A 19,586-nucleotide genomic window follows, 5' to 3' on the forward strand; every position below is an offset into this window, starting at 1 on the left:
CAGCCCTGTCCCTCATCAGCTTTTAGCCCCATGGGACAATCAGTTTGGACTTTTGAAATAAAATGGGAAGTGTGGTGCTTCCTGCCTTGGAGTGCTGGAAGATTAAATCTTCTTCCAAGTCCCTTGAGAGGAAGAGACATAAAATAGTTTGACCCACATTCACAAGAATAATTATTGACTTAACAAGTTCCAACTGGGTTTTCAAATTAAAGCTCAGAAAGAACAGACCCACTTCCCTTAAAAAAAAAAAAAAAAAGAGAGAGAGAAAAGGGAAAAATCCAGTGGTTTTGTATGCCAAATATACCTGTGTGTAAATGTATCCCTGGAATATGCACATGTGGAGATTTGTGTGTGTTCCCTCTCTTTAGGAAGGAATTCTTTGGTGAGATACACAGTACAGTGCCTCGCATTTCTTTTCCCTAAATCCAATTTGAGCTGACAGAGAGCTCCTCATCAGGCTGAGAGTTCCCTGAGTGCCAGAGGGGCTGGTTTGGCACTGGGAATGTTTGACATGACACCTGGTAAAGTGACACCACGGAAAAGGTGAAAGGTGCAGCTGTACCTGTACTATTGGAAGTGTTTCTTGAGCTTGGCCCAGGAATATCAAATCTCTGCTTTCAGACACTGCTGATTTGTTTGACTCTATAAAATTTCCTGAAGGCTTGAAAACTACAGTGACTCTTCCACTTCCTTATGTTGTAATGTATTTAAAAATGCGTTGCTCTGTTTCAACACAAATCAAAAGGCAAGATGGGATTTAAATATCTTTTTAATATTTGAGAATGTTTAGGAGAGGCCAGAGTAGCCAGAGATCAAAGGGCAGAGCTCAGCCCCCTCCTGAGAGCAGTGCTTGGGAGCTCAGCACTGAAATGGGGATTTCTCCTTGCAAACCCCTGCCACGGGGCTGACAGAATGGGGGCTGTGGTCGAATAAAGAGCCCATACATGTAGGACAGGAGGACAGAGGGAACCATTCAGAGCTGGAGGAATCTGTGGCTCACAGGCCACAGACACTGGGCAAAGTAGGCAAAGGTCTGGCATTGACTGGAACGAGCCAGTGGAGATGTGGACATCTCTCAACAAATGGGCTGAGTCATTAAAGGCTTTAAACTGAAAGAGAGGAGGTTTTGATGGGATTTTGGGCAGGAATTCTTCCCTGTGAGGGTGCTGAGGCCCTGGCACGGGCTGCCAGAGGAGCTGTGGCTGCCCCATCCCCGAAGTGCCCGAGGCTGGATGGGGCTTGGAGCAGTCTGGGCTAGTGAAAGGTGTCCCATGGCAGGGGTGGAACAGGACCAAGAGCTGCCCCTGCCTGCCCAGGGCTCTCCCGCACTCCACGGTGCCAGCTGCCAGCAGGCCAGTGCTGGCCGGCTCCTCGCCAGTGCCACTGCGCTTTGTGCTGCAGACACTCCTGCATTTCTCCAGAGCAGCCTCCCGCTCCCTGCAGCCCAGTGCCTCTCCTCCCAGCCCACGTGCTGCTATATATAATCTGAGAGCTGTCTACCTTTCTGCAGAGCGAGCTGCGAGTCGTGCTTCCCAGAAATCGCGAGGCGGCGTTCGGAACGCTGGTGGCTCCTGGAAAAGCCTCCTCGGAACGCCTGCTCCAGGCTGCTCCTCTCTGTCCTTTAGAGCTCACAGGGTCACTGGGGTTGGGCCTGCTGGCAGGACACAAACGGGTAAAGTTCACTGAATGACAGGTCTGGCTCATACTGGCTCATAAAAACAACATTTGGCCTCTGTATGTCAAGTAGATCCTTTGGAATATTGGTTTCTCTCCTTGATGAAGTCAGGTATTTGCCTGCTGCCATCTGCTCCCTCCTGCCTTCCAGGGAACAGTTCACCCACCCAGCTCATCAACGAGAGCAAAACCACACACAAATCTGGCTGAATTCCTGTTTCTTCATGGGCACAGCTCACCCTTCCTGTGACCTGAGTTTGTGCTGCTGCAGTGTTCCTCAGGCAGCTCGTGACCTCAGTTTATTCCTCAGTTCTTAAAACGTCACTGCCTGTATTCTCAGATGTTTTAAAACCAACTTCCCTTTTACAGTGCCATTTAAACAGTTTTCTGTCATTTTAAACTGCTCAGCAGTTTGGGAATGTTTCATTACACAGAAAAGCTATCTCAGGGGCTCAGGTCCCAGGATTTGGGCCCTGAGTTATGGAATAACAGGATCAGAGTCTGACAATGAACCCAGAGCCTGTGAGGCAGGAAGAATGGGGCTGGCTCTTCAGATTCTGCCTCTGCCAGGTCCTTGAGGCACGAGCTGGGATGAATCACCCTGTTCTGTGTGCCCTTACCCCATGCCAAGGGTGAGATGGCTGTGCTCAAAATAGGAGAAGCTGCTCCTCCCTCAGGATTCCTGGCAGGTGAGCTGCACCTTCCTGAGTCAGGGACAGGATTCCTGCGGGAAGGAAACTGATGCCACAGGGCACGAGGCACATTTTCAATGAACCGATGGTGCAAGTGACAGTGAAGGAAGTATTCAATATTCCCTGGCACAAAACATTCCCTAAGATTTTCCCACTTCATTTAAAGGGAAAATATAAACCAGCAGTGCCAATTTAGCTCCAGAGGAGAGAAGGGAGACTCCAAGTAGGAACAGACCAGGTGCTCAGCACTGGGTAGAGCAGTGAGGGTGCCAGGGAGGAGGGAGCAGGGCAAGGAGGATTGTGAACATATTTACAGCCATCTGGCACCCTGCATTATCCAAACAATGAGGCTGCTGGAGCGCTCACTGAAACACAGAGAGAGAGGGAAGGAAGGAGTTAGTTTGGGCAGAGGATCCTCAGGGCTTCATGCTTTCAGTGTATGCTTTCTGGAAATGTTTTATATCACTTATAAAATTATTTATGTTACTGGAGATGTAGCAAAATTAAACCAGAAGGAAACAGAAGGGTTACTCCTTCTGGAGTTTTTCCTTCCAAGTTTCTAGAAATCAAGTAATAGGAAAGAAAAGATATCTTGGGAAATCTTGGTTTCTTGGGAGGCAACAAGGGAGATCAGAAATTAATCAGGAAAGTTTATCATCACCAAACTTCCATGGCACCCAGTGCAAAGAACAGCATAAACCCGCCAAGTTCAGTCAATTCCAACCACATATTTCCTGCATTTTTTTTTAAAGACCGTGCAGTCCCATCGCCTGAAATGGGCAGGGAAACCTTCCACAAATGCAGGTTGCTCCAGGCTCCATCCAACCTGAAACAGTCCAGGGGTGTCGAGACCACAGCCTGTCTGTGCGAGTCCCTTCGCTCGGGATATTCTCCGATTCTCTGCCGCATTTTCGGCCCGGAGTTACTGACGCTAAGGAGGCCGGTGCCATCCCAAGGAGCCGCTTGTCCCGTGGCGGGGGCGGCTCGGAGGCGGCGGGCTCTGCTCCCCGCCGGTCGCCGGTCGCGCTGTGCCCTCTAGCGCTCGTTCTCCGCTCCCGAGCTCCCCGCAGCACCGCACCGCACAACAGCACCGGCAGCTCTGCAGGATCCGCAGTGTTGAACCGCTTCCCTTGGCTGCCCCGCACGGGGAATCACGCGGGGATCCCCGTGCAGAGCACCCGCCGACCGACGGAACATCCATCCAAGAGCAGCGAACCCCAGTGCTGCCCGCTCCCGCCCGGCCAGGCGGCCCAGCTTTGCTACAGACCTGCTCGATTCCCTTGCACGCCCTAGAAATCCCGGTGTGTTGGAGACAGGAGAGAGATTTGGGAACGTTACTAAAGTTCGCACTGAGATGTACACGAGAATTCCCGAATTTGCGGGCATTTGATTGTTCCTCTCTTCTCTGGGATTTCTCGCTTTGTTCTAGGGAATACTTTTTGGTTTTCAGTGTTGATCTGGGACTTTTCTTTGTAGTGAGAATGCTTAACATTTGTGTAGAAATTCTGCAGCAACTGGAGCCTCCAGCGTCCAGAATCTCAGAGCAGAGAGGTTGCTATTCTTCCTCCTTCTGTTCCTCTTGTTGCTTGCAGAGGAATAATGTGGTCTGTGCAGGGATGTGAATGAGGAGGAACTCTGCATGATTGTGGGAAACAAAGGGCTCTCTCAGGAAAAACCTCATTAATTTGTGTAGTATGTTAATGTAAGAGATTTCATCAACAAGCAACCTTCCCCCTCCCAAGCACTACATGACTGAAATGGAAATACCCCTCAGTATATCATCAGAGAAAACATTCTCATCTCCACAGGTTTGTGCTTCAAGCACACCCCAAACAGAATATAACAGCAGAAGCTTTTGGAGCTGCACGACTGTAGCAGGAGTATGGGGTGGGTGTGCACGGGGGGTGCGAGCACAGCCAATATTTGCCATTAAAGTCAGCACTCAATTACATTCTTAAATACACTTATGACAAAACAGGGCAAGATTTGAATTCCCAAGGCTGATCCTACAGCTTTTGGTGTGGATCCTCCAGCAGTGACGCTGATGAAAGAACAGACTGAAGACGCTCCTGGTTTCCAGGAACACAAATTACCCAAATCATTCCAGTTGGGTTTTGCTGTGACATGGGAGCTCACTCAAAACACACGGAGCGTAGAAGAAACCCACAGCAGACTTTTAAGCAGAATAATTATGACTCATAGTGGTGATGAAGCTGAGACACAGATGTGATTCTGAAATGAGTTCAGAAAGTCATTTTCTGCAGGGACGCCTTAGTTTCAATACGCCATTAGCCAGGAGCTCCCTCCCTCCCTCCCTCCCTCCCAGCCTCACATTCCCAATCAAACAGGATTCCTGCACGTCCCCAACATTCCAGGGACAGGGACGTGACCAAGCCCCTCACAAATGGCCAGAAGATATCAGCGCCTCACCCAGGCAATTCTGAGGAGCTCTGGCTGGCTGCTCCTCAGTCATCACTAGATTATTTTAAATTAACTCTAGTCTAGAAGGGGATGCCCCTCAAACACCGTGGGTGAACATGTTTCATTCACATTCAAGAGACCAGCTCCTTTTCCAACATGAATCCACACTCTGGGGTCATTTTTTTCTAGAACTGAATTATTTTCTCCATGATGCCAGGAGTTCCCAGTTTTAATGTGTCCTGTGGTTTTCTGCTGGTTTTCTGCTGGTTTTCTGTTGTGGCCAAACGTTTATTTTTTGGATTCTCCCTCATTTGTGCCAATTAAATGAGAAGCAATAGGAAAGACTTTCCTTGGCTATTCTTGGGGCTCATTTTTTATTATTTTTTTAATGACACACACTCAAAGCAGAAACCAATAATGCTATGAAGCATACTGTGAACTGTAATTTTAAAGTTTAAAACCAGAAAACCAGAAGAGTGTTCCTCGGGAGAACAAACTCTAACTGCAGTGAGAAACCTCGCAGCAGCAGCAGCAACAGGAATTTCCCTGCCCCAGGCGGTGCAGAGGGACATTTTCCATGTCCTGCTTCAAGCAGCTGCTGTCCCTGACTCCTTCTGTCCCATGCCCTGGGTTTGGCACCCCGGGGGAGCTGCATTCCTGATCTCCATTTGTGCCAGCCGATCGATGAGCAAATGCAGAGCACGAGTGTGCGCATCTAACGTGACAGCAAAGCCCCGGCACCACCAGGAGGCTCACAAACGGATAAAAATAATCCAAGCATCGTTTTTATCTCATAAACTCAGATCTCGTTCTTTGGTTCAGGCCTTTGCCATGGGTATGACCAGTGAAACTGGTGTATTTTTAGCATACGGCAGCTCTGCTGCCAAAATCAACATCTCTGGAAAATGGGGCAGTTTTCATTCTAAAATTTCTCGTTACTCCATCATGCAGCTCCAAGGATTTTACAGTTTTCTCCAAGGCCAAATTCCTGAATTCATGGGATTCCACGAGCATATCGGCTTCCCCATCCTCACATAAAAATATATATGAGGAAAATTGAAAGTGAGCTGCCTGTGGGATAGGCAGCGGGAGACCCTTGGGGCTTACATCCTCGGCAGTACGAGTTTTCTAAAATTAATTTCATTTGAGGGAGAATAAAGGGGCGAAAAGACTAACTGGTCCTTTTGGAATGTGTGGGAATAGCAACAGTTCTAGTAGTTCTTGGTCACATTTCATACTAAAAAACCTCTCCCTTTATTGAAAGTCTGACCTGTGGGAGCCCCAGGCCTTCACTCCCCTGACCCTGAGTCACAATAACCCCAAACACCTTCAGTACTGTGGTGGGTTAAATTGACCTTTAAATGGGCAACGGGATCTGGGGATGTAGTTGAGAAAAGGAGAGATTTGCCTTGGAACCTGCACATGCCACATTGCCCTGGGAAAAGCAGGAGAAATTTGGAGAACATTAGGAATTAGAGGGAAGCAGGAGCTGCCCAAAAACACACGCTTTGGAGTTATCTTGCTACTGGGCTTAACTAGGCAACCTGAATAATTTTATGAGGAATTTCTTCCTATCTTTACCCGGTGCTTTTGTACCAAAGTTTGGCTGAATTTATTCTTCCTCACACGACGTTGACATCTACTTTCGTAATCACGGTTTGTATTTTCGGCTTTTTTCTCCTTTTGGACTCTGAACCAAGTTGTTTTCCATCACCGAAATGAAGTTCACACGCCAGAAGGGGAAAAGCCTCTCCTGAAAGCCGGGGGGAGCAGTACCTGTTTGGGGTGGAAATGGGGCATTTCGGGGCGCAATCCGGACTCTGGGCACAGCTCCCCCCTCACGGCGGCCATGAGGGGCCTGAGGCGCCGTGGGCGGGGCGCCGCGCGCGCGGGCGGCGGGAAGGCGGAACTGCGGCAAATCTCAGCCAATCAGCGGCGGGGTCGCGGCTCGGCCCCTGCTGCCCGCAGCCGGGGAACCCCGTGGGTTGCAGCTTCCCGAGGGCGCGCGCGCCCCCTCAGGCGGGGAGAGGCGCCCCGACCCCTGAGGAAGGAAGAGGAGGGGAAGCAGCACCTCTGGGAGGGGGAGATAAGGGCCCGAGAGAGAGCAAGAAGGGGCGCCACAAGACAAAAGCCCCGGCAGAAGGAGGAGGGAGCAGGACGGAAGAAGCCGCCCGCCGGCACGGCTTCCCCTCAGTGCAACAAAATGGAGGGCGGCGGGGCTGCGCGGTGGGACAGAGCCCAGGTAGGGCGCATCCCTCGCTCCCTGCCCGGTTCCATCTCGGGACCCCGGCAGCGGCAGGTGCGTTGTGGCCGCAGCCGAGGTGTGTAACCCCGAGCCGGGGCAGGCAGAGCCGGTTCCACGCGCCTCATGACAAGCTGAGGAGCCCATCAGCCGCGCAGCAGGTTTTTCCTGGCTTTGAGGATGAGCCCACAAACCACTTGAGCTTTCTCCTCTATCCTTTGCCATCAGTATTGTGGCACAGCCTGGTTTTACCTCACCCACCTGCAGTCCCAAAAGATGGATTTAACCTGTTTAAAGTCATCCTGAAACTCAGGTTTCAGTGGGAAATGGGTGCAGAGGGTAGAGGCACCAGCGTGGGGCTTCAGCTGGAACGGCAGTTCTTCCCCACCCTTTAAAACTAAATAAAATATCCCAGAAAGTCACCACCCATTTCTTGCCTAATTGCTCATCCAGCAGCAGAAAAGCCTGTTTGCCAAGGGCTTTCTCAAGTGCATCCAAGGGATTTTTGCCAGGAATGCTGGACTAATTCCAGGATAAAACAATGCTCTCTCTAGCTCGGGAGGAGCAGCAGGTTTTTTTTAAACATTGTTCTTGTGTGAAGAGTATTTCAGCACCAGACTTGGCTCAGGCTGCTGGGCACAAAGCAGGATCTGTGAAAAGCAAATCTCAAAACTCACCCAGACTCAGATGTCTGAGACATCTGTTTTAAACTCACCTGGAAACAGGGAACCATTCAGGTTTTCCAGAACATCCTTCCTCGACCGTTCCAATGTTACCAAGGACTAAAGTACCACAAGTCCAAGTTCCATTCCCAGAAACACACACCATTCTGCAGATTTCCACCCCATTTAAACACAACCAGAGAGAAATTTCACTTACTGCATTCCTTCCACAGGTGGACATACGCTGAGAAGTAATCCAATACAATAGTCTCAATTTATTTGAAATAATTTGGTTTGAAAACTTTTTAATTTAAAATTTACAGCACACATGGGGAGGAAACATGTTTTGTTACAACTAAAAGTTACCAGAAGAGTGCTGCAGGGCTGTTGTCTTTAATTTAACACTGTCATGGCTTTATTCAAAACACAGTTGCACAAAATCAGTTACTCCAAAGTTTCAGGAAAGAGTCGGAGAAGGAACCAAACCACACTATATACAGACTGCCATACAAAGAGCATTAAAATAGGACAAAACCTCTACAAAATATAAAACCCACCCTGACGTATTTGCATGAAAAGACCACCCACCAAGCAAAAAAGTTTCAAAAGTTATCTGGAGGCTCTGAATTCCTCGTTAAAAAACGCTGTTGCTGCATGCCGAGCGGAGGACGGGGGACCGGGGACGGTGACAAACAGACGGTGGGCTCGGTGAGTGAGGGGCTCGGGGAGGGGGTCGGGGAGCGAGGGGCTCAGTGAGGGGCTCGGGGAGTGAGGGGCTGGGGTTCCACTGTGGCTGGCGCACGGCACTGCGGGTGTTTGGGGAGTGCCAAGTCTGGCCTAGGGAAGGGCTGTCACCCCTCGGAGCTCGGTCTGTCTGCTCTCTGCAGCTGGACTCGCTGACCCACACAAGCCCACTGCCCACATTATTTTAATCCATCAAAATAGACTCTTCTTTTTTTTTTTTTTTTCCATTTAAAACTAATTTTATCTGCATCAGTAACGGACAGTTAATTAAAACCCTGACGTGTAGGTGCTCTAACGTACACACTTATAAATAACAAGTTTCAATCTAAAGACAATAAGCAAAAAGGATGGGAAAACACTTTTTCTCTCCAAGCTGAGCACGGAGCGAGTGCCTTGCCCGGAGCCTTCAGGACATGACAACCGTGCACTGACCCACCCAGGACCCATCACAAACACAGGACTTGGTTGTGGCTGCAGAGGAAGTTTCACCACGGCTTTTCTAGTGTCTTTAGAGATACTCCTTGAAAAGCACAAAGCCCAGGGAGTCGGCTGTTCCCGAGTGTGCCACCCAGACTCTGCTTCCAGGCTGCCAGGGTTCGGCCCTGCTACACAGCTACAGGAGAAACCCAGAGTTAAGGCTCTAGCTGGGGGGAAAACCAGGGAGGGGGCTTTGCAGAACTTCAACGATCTGAACTGCGCCAAAGAGCTGGAGGTCACACGGGGTTGGTGTGTGAAATTCCCAGGGAACATCCACAGGGAGCAGGGTGACGAGGGCCCAGGAATCTCCCTCCTCACACCTGCAGGCTCTCCCCAGTTTCTGGCAGCTATTGACAGCCAGGACAGATACAAAAATAAGTCTCTGGAATAAAGCTGTGTGTGATATTTGGTTCAGGACCTATGTGAGACAATGTCAGTCAGTGATACCACGACTACACTGTGTGAAACCCAGATCACGCCTGAAGGAGGAACGCTGGAAGTCAATTTGTTTCCAGCAGGAAAGATGATACATTGGGGCAGATTAGGAATTTTAAAGGCTGCTAGAAAAAAAGCTTCTCTGCACGTCCCCCATGCTTGCTCCTGATGCGTCTCTGCAGCCACTCAATGTAAACCCCCAAATATTCCCAACTGTTACACACAAACTGAGCGTTCTGCCTACAGCCAGATTTAAACAGTCTGAGAGGTGATGTGCAGAGAAGGGCCAAGTTGGGTTCATCCTTCCCTTCAACAGTTCTAGAAAAGCTGGGGGGTGAAAACAACACACTTGGAGGAGTTACCCGTTCACTTCTGTATCAGAAATGCATATTTCATCTATTTTATACATTTTATAGCCATGAGTGGTGCAGAATTCCCAGAATGACAATGCAAGAGCAAAGTGAGTGAAGGTTTAACAAATATTTCTAGCAAAAAGGTTTGAAACTACACATTAATTGCTTCATTAATACCTGCAGTGACAATGGACTTGGAAGAAAAATTATGGACTGCAACCCTTTAAGGATCACAGCTCTTTCAGTTTGCCAAAATACATCCTTGAAGGAATATAGTGAATACTCCAAACACTGAACATTGGAGCAAGCAGGAAAACAAAAACATCTTCTGAAACCCACGGAGGCTTCACCCTGGATCACGCAAAATAGAGAGGAGCCTTAAAAAAAAAAACAAAAACCAAAAACAAAACAAAACAAAAAAAAAAAAAAAAAAATCACAGGAGTCACCTTTTAAAAACTGATACATGGGTGTCATCTAGTTGGGGGTTTCCAGTTGAATCCATGGAAAACTTGGCCTGGAGTTAACTGATTCAAGAGAGGGGGGAATTTGCCGTAGAGCATTTTTCAGTTCAGCTTTTTAAGCGTAAAAACTTTAAAATCCTGAATGAAAGCTCCCAATATTAAACCCACGGGGCATGGGATTGGATTCAGGGTTAACAATGACCAACACAGCAAGACTGTACGAAATTAAAGAGCTCCAAAGAAAAGTCTGGTGGGGGGAATTTGCCAATGGCTTCAGTGATTATAGGGGCTGAAAATTGTTCTCTACAGAAGGTTCCCTATGGGCTATCAGAGCTTATCTGGAATGATAAAAGGGGCAGGAATAGTAAAACCACACTTCTGCTATAAAAAGTTAACATAGGATTTCTGTCAGGACATCTATGGTACATGGACATACAGAGCTGCATAATCACTATTGCGTCTTCCGTAACTGGAGAGTCTGGTCCTGCAAATTAATCCTCCTCCTCCTCGCCTTCGTCCTCGGGCTCTCGTTTCCTCTTCTCCCCCCGGACGCCCTCTGCCAAGGAGAGAGGGACACAGGCTCTGTTATGCTCTGCCCACACAGCAGTCCCGGGCAGGGCTGGCAATGGGGAGTGTGCTGCAGCACCAGCCTGCCCGGTCCCGTGTGCTCTGCTCCCATCTCCTGCCCATCCACCCCAGCACTCCCTCCCTGACACGGGGCCTTCCTGGCTACAGGGCTGCGCTTGCACAGTCAACAATGCACGCTGCTCCTTCAGAAACACTGCAAGTGGAAAAGCCAGCTCCCAAACCTGCTCCCCTGAGCCCAGCATGGGCAGGAGATGGGAGCTCAGCTGGGAAGAAAGTCTGGGATTTATCTTTACAGAGACATGGAATTTTTATGGAAAAACTTGTTAAAAAACACTCCAGTAGTAAACCACTTGCAAACAGAGCTTTGTCCCTGTGGCAAAATTGCTTATGGAGAAGCTGCATAAAGGTAAAGCTCCAGCTACTCCTGGCTGCCAGGCTCCACCAGCAGAGACTGCTGCACTTGAGGGATATTTTCAGTGTATGTAAATAATAAGGTGCACAGCAGAGTGCCACTCCTCTCCACACGGGAGAACAATTTCCAACTGCACAGGAGATAGAGTCTTTCCTTTCAGAAATCTGTTCTTTCTTTCTCACTTTTACTTTACTTTTACTTTGGTTTTGTGTTAATGTGCGTGAACAAAACCACAAAGACGAAGAATTCTAGAGAACTGATTGTTTCAGTCACAACTTGACTACTTGACCACTTACCTTCTTCCTCCTCATCACCTCCTTCCACATAGTCATCATCATCTTCTTCATCCTGTACAAAAATTGGGAGACATTTTTACAATTGCTGTTTATTGAAGTCTTGCTTCCACAGTGATCCCAAGCAGAAATCCAGGAATTCCCCACACTTTCCCCACCAGGGCACCAGTCAGCCCCAGAGGCTCATTCCTTTGCTTTTCCCCACTATTCAATACCTCAAGCCAGTTCAAGGTTATTGACAAATTAACTGTGAGAGAGAAGCCAGCAGCTCTAGATTGCCTTTGAACCTGCAGTCAGTAAAGGCCTGAAGGAAAAGGTGCACAACATATCCTCTTCCCAAGTTACTGGGAAAACAAGGAAGTTGTGGTGTTGGGTTTTCTGTCTTGTTCTAAAGCTGATAGATGAGAAATGTAAACGCACGAACAATCAGCTCCAGAGAATTCGACAAACTCAAGTCTTGTTTTCATATCCCTCTGCTTGCTGGAATTTTGGGAGTGTCACACAGGGAATGTGACAAGTCAAAATGGGTAACAGGCCTCTGATGCTGCCCTTAGAATGGAAATAAACCCACTCCACATTAACTCCCTGGCAGGAAGCAAACTCTTATCAAAGAGCCAGTCCTGGGCACAGGGGCCTCCAATCCCAGCCAGGGGTGCTGCTGGTGCAGCCTCACACACAAACCCCACACCAGGGAGGGCCTGAGCAGCACCCAGGGCTCACTGCTGTCCTGTCACTTGTGTGACCAGCTCACAGCTACAAGAACTCTACTCATCACCTTCTGAAAGGTGCTTGTTTTCTGTACACTGGGAACTATACCAGAACTGTTTTCCCTAACCACAGAACCCCACAGGAGCTTCTCTTTGCTTCCTGCATTTGGCAAAGTTTGCAAACTTTACCTGAATTTCTTCTTTCATCAGGTATGAAAGACCAACTTCCTCCTCCTCTTCACCTTCCCCCAAATCTGAAGTTCCATCATCTTCATCGTCTTCCTCTTCATATTCTCCTGGAGGTCCAGCTTCATTCTCGTCATCATCATCATCTTCATCCCCTTCTGCAGTGAAGGACAAGCATATAGATCAGAAGTTCAGTTCCATTCACTCCTCTCTGAGTATAGCAGGATGGCCTGGCTCTAATAGTTTTTTTCCTGAAAGATGTGCGGATTTTTCTTTTTTTCTAAATCCAAGGCAACACATGGGAAATGACCATAACTTTAAATTAACCAAGTTAAATTTTGTCATTTTTTTCTCTAAGAAAAACTCCCAGTGTTTTTTCCTCACAAGCTTCAGGCAAAACTCTCAATATCTGAAGCAGCTACAAATACAAACCCCTGCCAGCAGAAGGGGCTGACAGCCACAACTGCCCCCCTAAGGACTGCAACCAAGCTGGGACCAAAAGGAACTAGGTGAGCTTTAGGAACTAAAATTTCTATTATACTGAAGCAGGGGGCTGAAGCCATTACCAAACCCTGTGTAATGTTTAATTCAAAATAGTGTGCATGTCCCCTTGCTCTGTATCACCCAATGGCACAAAAGGCTTTACTGCTGGCAACAACTTCAAGAATATTTGTGTCATATAGTCCAATTCCTTCAAGCCCAGGCAGCTTCTGCAGGACTGGACCCCTCTGACAGGAGTTTTTGCTCTGCATCAGTGCATTAACACCAACCATGCTCCGGACTCTCGTCTTCAGGAGCACGAGCAGAATTGCACTCATGTGCTCAGGAAGACCCTGCACTGCATGGAGACCTTTATTCCATCCCATTCCTAAGCCCAGCTTGTTTTGGGCAGTTACCATCATCATCATCTTCTGAGTCTGGTGCCTCGTTGTCCTCCTGATCAAACCCATCCAGGTATGTGATCTGCTGGAGCAGTTCAAAGATGCTGTCCCTGTAGTCCTCAAGGTTTGTAATCTCACAGTTGAACAGGTCAAGGCTCTTCAAATTCTTCAGATTTTGCTGAAAATAAATGAAAAGTTTTTTCCTGTGTGCTCCCAGGTACAGCAGGGTAACAGAATTTACTTTGCCCTCATCCCTCATTTCTAGTCAGAATTTTTCTCCCTTAAGTTCTCCCCAGGCTGCTGGCAGTGGCCATACCCCAGTGAAGGCACTGGTGTGGAGTAACTCCCAAACCCCAGACGCCCCCGCACCCTGGGGACTGGGTTATGTGCACAGAGCCCCATCATCCAGGAAAAGGGGTGAATGGATCACCACTGGCAGCTCCCTCCTGTGCTTCACTGTCCCACTCCTGCTTATCACACCCGTGCCCGAGTCACTGCACAGTTTAACGAGAGCTCATCAGAAAACGCATCTTAACGAACAAGCACAGGAGAGCCAGCACAACACACCCTGGCCACTTTTCCTCAAAGACAAAACAAGCCCAACCATCTCTGATTTGGGACATTCCATTCCTGACACATTTCTGGCAGTGGGGTTACACATGTGCTATAACAGAGTCTATCAAACCAGACCAACCATGAGACTGATGAACATTTGCACCAGTGCAGAAATATTAAGGGTTCTGGATAAAAAGTAGTATTTATTACATCTCCCCAGAGCCCCTCCCACTTTATACTCACAAGAGCTTCCACAGTGCCAAGATCTTTGATTTTGTTGCCACTTAGATTTAGATATGTGAGATTAGGACATCTCTCTGCAAGGACCTCCAGGCCTCCAGAAATGACATTGTCGCTCAGCTCCAGCTATTGTACAGAAAAAAAGAAATTAACAATTAGATTTTCAGCCTTAGATTCAGCTGCATCATTGTTACTTGTTGTCCCTTTAAGAATGTAATCACTTTTCAAGAGTCACCCAAGGTAACGAGCTATGGCTGTCAAGAAGTTCCCTTAAGTTGAGAATTATAAACTGCTCCCTCAAGTCTCGTGGGTTGGGGCACCTCAGTTTTAAGTCATCAGGACTGGAGTTCACTGCCAGCCACAAGTGACCCAAGGGCCTCCTCCCACGGCACCCTGCTCAGCCAGGCACAGCTGGACCTCCCCAATGCCCACAGCCGAGCACTTTCTGCCCCAACCCCAACTCCTCATAATTAACTGGGGACACCCAAACCATTTTGGTCCTTAAAAGCACATTTGAGAGGCCCAGGAAGCACAGCCGCAGGTGCTGAAGGTGCAAGCACAGCACAGCCCCCTGGAGCCAGAGACACCCACCTTGCGGAGCTTGCTCAGCGTGGGCAGCTTGGCCAGCGACGTCAGCTCCACGTTGGCCATGCTGAGGAACTGGAGCTCCTTGAAGGAGTCATTGAGCCCTTCGATCTCCCCGTTGCTGGAGCGGCAGTTATCGAGCACCAGCTCCGTCACCTGCAACAGCCCAGCGAGGCGTGGCTGCCAGAGCCCCCACCAGCGCCCACCCCGCCCCAACCCACCCGGGGACAGCGGCGGCTCTGGGCCTCGCTGAAAAGCACCTCCAACGCACACCTAATTGAAAAATTATGCAGCGGTTTCCCTTCCTCTAAGCACGCATTAAACTCTGCAAAAACTGCCAGCTGACCCCAAACTCCATGGATGGAGCACACTGATACAACTGGTACAGTTCCCACAGAACCACTGCAGCCAGGACACATCAGCTGCCCTGCACGGACAACCGCTCGCTTCTCCTCAGGACTCATCATCTCACTGTGCATAACCAAACTCATAAAACTAGTTTCCCTCTGAACCTAAAACCTTCTGACTCCAGATTTTTTTCCCAGAGAGTCCTGGAGGTTAATTGAGCCCAAATAAGTAATTTCCTTGTGCCCAAGCCACTCGATAATCAATACGGGTCACGTACTTAAGAGAAGCAGCAACAAGCAGCAGCCAATTAATTTTAAATTATTTTATCTAGAGTGGAACATCCACTTGGCAAAGGACAGGCACAAGGTGACTCCTCCCTTTCCCCAGACACTAACAAAATTTTGTGGGTGTTGCAGACCCCAAGCAGCACGAGGCCGGCTTCCCACGAACACTTTATTTTTCATTAAAAGACCACCATCATTCCATACAGATTTCAAGGCTGGGTGCTGGGGAGAGAGGGAGGCTTCAGCTTCGCCCCCGGGAGCTGCACGCTGGCAGGGCCAGGAGGCCTCCCCGGGTACCTGCCACCAGCAAACGCCACAGGGCGGGTCACACCAACACTTTCGGGCAGCGTTTCCCCCTAAACCCCACGTGGGCCCGGTCGGGGAGAGCGAACGTGCGCGGACTTTACTCTCGGGGCGGGCTCGGCCAGCGGGAAGCGACGGGAGCGATGCTCGGGGCCGGGAGGCGGCGGGGGAGCGCGGGGCCCGGGCGCACGTGCGCTCCGCCTTTCCCGGGGCTGCCTTCTCCTTTTTTTTTTTTTTTTTTTTCTTTTTTTCGCGTTTTTTTTTTTTTGGCTCTTTCCAAAGAAATGTAAAGTTGGAAGCGCGGGGAGACGCGGGTGGGGGAACGGGGACCCCACGGCACGCCCGGCGGGGCGGCGGGCGCGGGAAACAGCGCTAATTGTACTAATTAAAGGCGCCGGGATGAGCGACGGGCCGCGGCCGGGGCCGCCGCCGTGACCTGTTTACTGCGGCCGGGGAAGCGGCGGATTAACGTCGGGGGAAGGCGAGGCCGCCGCGCCCCCCGGGAACTTCGGGGCACCCGAGAAAGGAGCGGAGGGGAACGCGGGGGGGCCGCGGGTCCCGGGGCCGCGCCGGAAGCGCCGCCCGCGCCCCGCCGGGCCCTGCGCCACGGCTGACCCAGATTCGGCACCGCTGCCGCCGGGCCCGCGCGCCCCGAAGCGGCAGCCGCGGCCCCGCGGGGCGGGGGGAGCGCGCCCCACCGGTCCTGCCGCCCCTCACCTTCTCGGGGGCCCGGTTCCGCAACTCCAGGTTGATGCGCTTCTTCATCTCCATCGCCCCCCCCTCCCGCGGTTCCGCACTGACGAGGGAGGGTGGCCGAGGGCGGCCGCGAGGGTCGCTGCGGCTGCGGCGGGCGCCGGGAGCGCGCCGGGAGTGGGTCGGGGGTCGCCGGGGCCGCCCCGGCCGCGCCGCTCCGCCGCAGCTCCGGCACCGTCAATGGCCGCCCGCACACTGCGCCTCCATGACACGGCGCATGGCGCCCCCCCCGCCACGCCACGCCCCCGGGCGGCGCTTCTCCGCGTCGCGCCCTCATTGGCGCGCGGGGCGCCGCGCCATTGGCCGAACGCGATGCCCGTCCGGGCGCGCGGGGGGACGGGGATTGTGCTCGCGCGCGGGGGCCGGCGGGTGCGCGCGCCCTGAGCCGGCGGGGCGGGCCCGGGGGCGGGCGCGAGGGGGCGGAGCCTGGGCCGCGGTTCTCAGGGGGAACCGGGCCGGGGCTCGCGGTTATGAGGGGGAACCGGGCCGGGTGTCGTGGTTATGAGGGGGAACCGGGCCGGGTGTCGCGGTTATGAGGGGGAACCGGGCCGGGGATGGCGGTTCTGAGGGGGAACCGGGCCGGGTGTCGTGGTTATGAGGGGGAACCGGGCCGGGGCTCGCGGTTCTGAGGGGGAACCGGGCCGGGGCTCGCGGTTCTGAGGGGGAACCGGGCCGGGGATCGCGGTTATGAGGGGGAACCGGGCCGGGTGTCGTGGTTATGAGGGGGAACCGGGCCGGGGATGGCGGTTCTGAGGGGAAACCGGGCCGAGGCTCGCGGTTCTGAGGGGGAACCGGGCCGGGGCTCGCGGTTCTGAGGGGAACCGGGCCGGGGCCGCGGTTCTGACGGGACGGGGTTTGGCATCTCCCTCACTCCCCAGGGGTCGCACGCCCGGTGTCACGAACAGGGGTCCAGGGGCGCGTGGGGGTCTCACTCGCCACGCGGTACAGCAGCTTTTGCGAATTTGTGTTATTTTTTGTTAATTTGCAGCACTGCCAACGCATCGTGGAGGGGAGAAAGGTTCACACAGCTGAGGAATAGCCCGATTCCTAAAACCTGTGCTGCTCAGGGGGAATATATGAGGCTCATATCCCGCTCTGGGTGGGTACGTGGGATTTGTATCCCCCTCAGGTTGCGTGTATGGGATTTATATCCCCCTTGGGGTGGATAGATGGGATTTATATTCCCCTCTAATTAGATATAGGTAATTTAGATCTCCCTGGGTGGATAGATTGGATTTATATCCCTGTGGAAATTCTTTTCCTATTTAAAATTAATAATTAATGAATGTTTCTCTATTTAAGCTTTTCTCCTGGAAAATGATCCTTAAAAAGAGCCTGTGAGCCGCCAGCATCCCTCATGCCCAGACGGGACAATTCTGGGACAAGCAGTTCCAAATATTTACGTGTTAACTCTTTTAACTTTGCAGACACAAATAACTGGAGACGTTTTGCCAACTTGGTGACGGAATTTAAAAAAAACAAACACCAGCAACCCAACATGGGAATCTCGGGTTTATTCCAGCTTTATGTAAACTCCATGGAGAAAATATTTCCTGTTTCAGGATCAAATGGGGAGAGGCCGGCCAAGGAGTTGTCTTGTCTTTTAGGAGAGGGTTAAAATGGGCTTGGAAAGGCTGGATATTATGGGTTCAGAAATGGAGGAAAAATGGGAGAGAGAAGGGAAAACCGGTGAAGGATTATTTACTTTTGTTCTGGATCCATGTGATGTGGATGGAAACAGTTCATGTTCTCCACACTGGAGCTTGAAGGGCTGACCTGAGGTTCATGTTGATGGACAGTGGTGAGCATAAGGAGTTGGGAATTCACTGAGGGAAGACAAGAACTTGGGAATATAAAAAGCAGGAGAACAGCCCCAGCCCCAATCCATAATTGCCTAAATCTGCACAAAGTCACCTTCACAGGTGACTAAACAGGGTGTTTTCAGCCCTGGAGCCTGTTCCCTGCTCACTGCTGGCTCTGGGTGGCTCTGCCCTGACTGTGTTTCTGTGTCCCTCGCCGGTGCTTTTGGGGCTGAAACCCAAAACCAGCCCCTGGGCTGTGGCTGCCTTGGCTGGTGCTCCCGGCCCTGGGGCCCTGCTGGGAGCAGGTGCAGCAGGATCTGGCTCCGGGATGCTTTGATAAGGAGCTGCTGGAAAATGCCTTCTGCTTGCTTCCTGACGAGGGGTAGCTGGAAAGGTTCTCACAACTGCAGGGAAAATCCTCTTTGTGTTAAAGCTGCTTATCCCAGGGGTTTGCCAGGAGAGCTGGGTGGCTGCTTACAGAGACAGTGAAGCCACCACCACCCTCCGATCTGGGAAAGGAGCCTGTGGAAGAGCCAGGAGAGATGGTGTCATTTTGGGACTAAAGAGGTTTGGGTGAATATTCCCAGCTTTGGGAGCAGGGAAGGCGTGTCCAGCTGTCCCTCCATGGTGTGTTTGTGTCTCGATATCGCTGTCCCAAAATATTGCTGGAAGGTGAGGATTTGGTCAGGAAGGTTTATAACTGGAAGGGAGCAATTTGATTTATAGTTAGGCCAGGTTACAACAAACTGGTGTATTTTCTGTGTCTGCATTAGAGGGATGGTATTCAGAAATAAACTCATAACCTTCATTTGCATCTTTTATTTTCCTTTATTTGCTTTTTACTCCACTCCAGGGTCGGAAATCTCACTGCTGAGTGATGCTGAATAATTTTCTGGGGCGTTCTTGGCTTTTTTCAGTCCAGCTTTATGGCAGCACAGAGCCAGGAGGTGGCACTGCCAGGCAGCGCATCCAGTCTCGCTCCTCTGGACACTTCTGGAACGGTTTCAAGCCCTTCAGCTTCCGTAGGAAACAGGAGTCTTCTTTCCAAGGCCGGAGGTCTGGATAACCTGGAGTCGTGGCACAGGGCGGGGTGGGTCGTACCTGCTGCTGGTGTCTGGGAGGTGTCTGCAGGGAGCTGAGGGACTGTGAACACCATGAATCTCCTGACTCAACATTGGGCTGACTCAACATCCCTTGGCTAGACTCGGTCTCTTTTGTCCTGTAGGGTTACCTGGGTACACCAGTTTTCCATCTCTCCTTCCTGTTAACTCTCCCAAGGAAAAGCAACATAATCACTGAGTGTGGGATTGCACTTTTTTCCCCCAAAAAGGGAATTTTACTCTGATTTCTTGGCCAAAACCACTCATTTCTGCAACAGTTTGCTCACTCTGTAGGGGTTGTGGAAGGTTTTCTGGTCTAACTTCTCATCACACCCAGGTATTGTGGGTGTTTCTGTAAAATATGCAGTGTGAAGAGCAGAAGAAACA

At 50.9% G+C, this 19,586-nt stretch overlaps 1 protein-coding gene across 2 annotated transcripts; it reads right to left on the reverse strand.

Annotated features, from left to right (window-relative positions):
• Positions 1–8,662: 8,662 nt before the first annotated feature.
• ANP32E (acidic nuclear phosphoprotein 32 family member E) lies at positions 8,663–16,533 on the reverse strand. 2 transcript variants are annotated; one of them, XM_079329576.1, is made up of 8 exons: positions 16,262–16,533; positions 14,616–14,765; positions 14,028–14,150; positions 13,245–13,407; positions 12,352–12,506; positions 11,459–11,510; positions 10,116–10,718; positions 8,663–10,077 (listed from the first exon to the last, which is right to left on the reverse strand). In XM_079329576.1, exons 1-7 carry the CDS (start codon positions 16,313–16,315, stop codon positions 10,654–10,656), a joined length of 762 nt encoding a protein of 253 aa, XP_079185702.1. In that variant the 5' UTR covers positions 16,316–16,533; the 3' UTR covers positions 8,663–10,077; positions 10,116–10,653. The 2 variants fall into 2 exon arrangements, with proteins under 2 accessions (XP_079185702.1, XP_079185701.1); XM_079329575.1 differs by having other exon boundaries at positions 10,116–10,721.
• Between the last annotated feature and the right edge of the window lie 3,053 nt (positions 16,534–19,586).

Source organism: Erithacus rubecula (genome assembly GCF_903797595.1).
Source record: "Erithacus rubecula genome assembly, contig: SUPER_33_unloc_1, whole genome shotgun sequence".
NCBI classification, from domain to species: Eukaryota; Metazoa; Chordata; class Aves; order Passeriformes; family Muscicapidae; genus Erithacus; species Erithacus rubecula.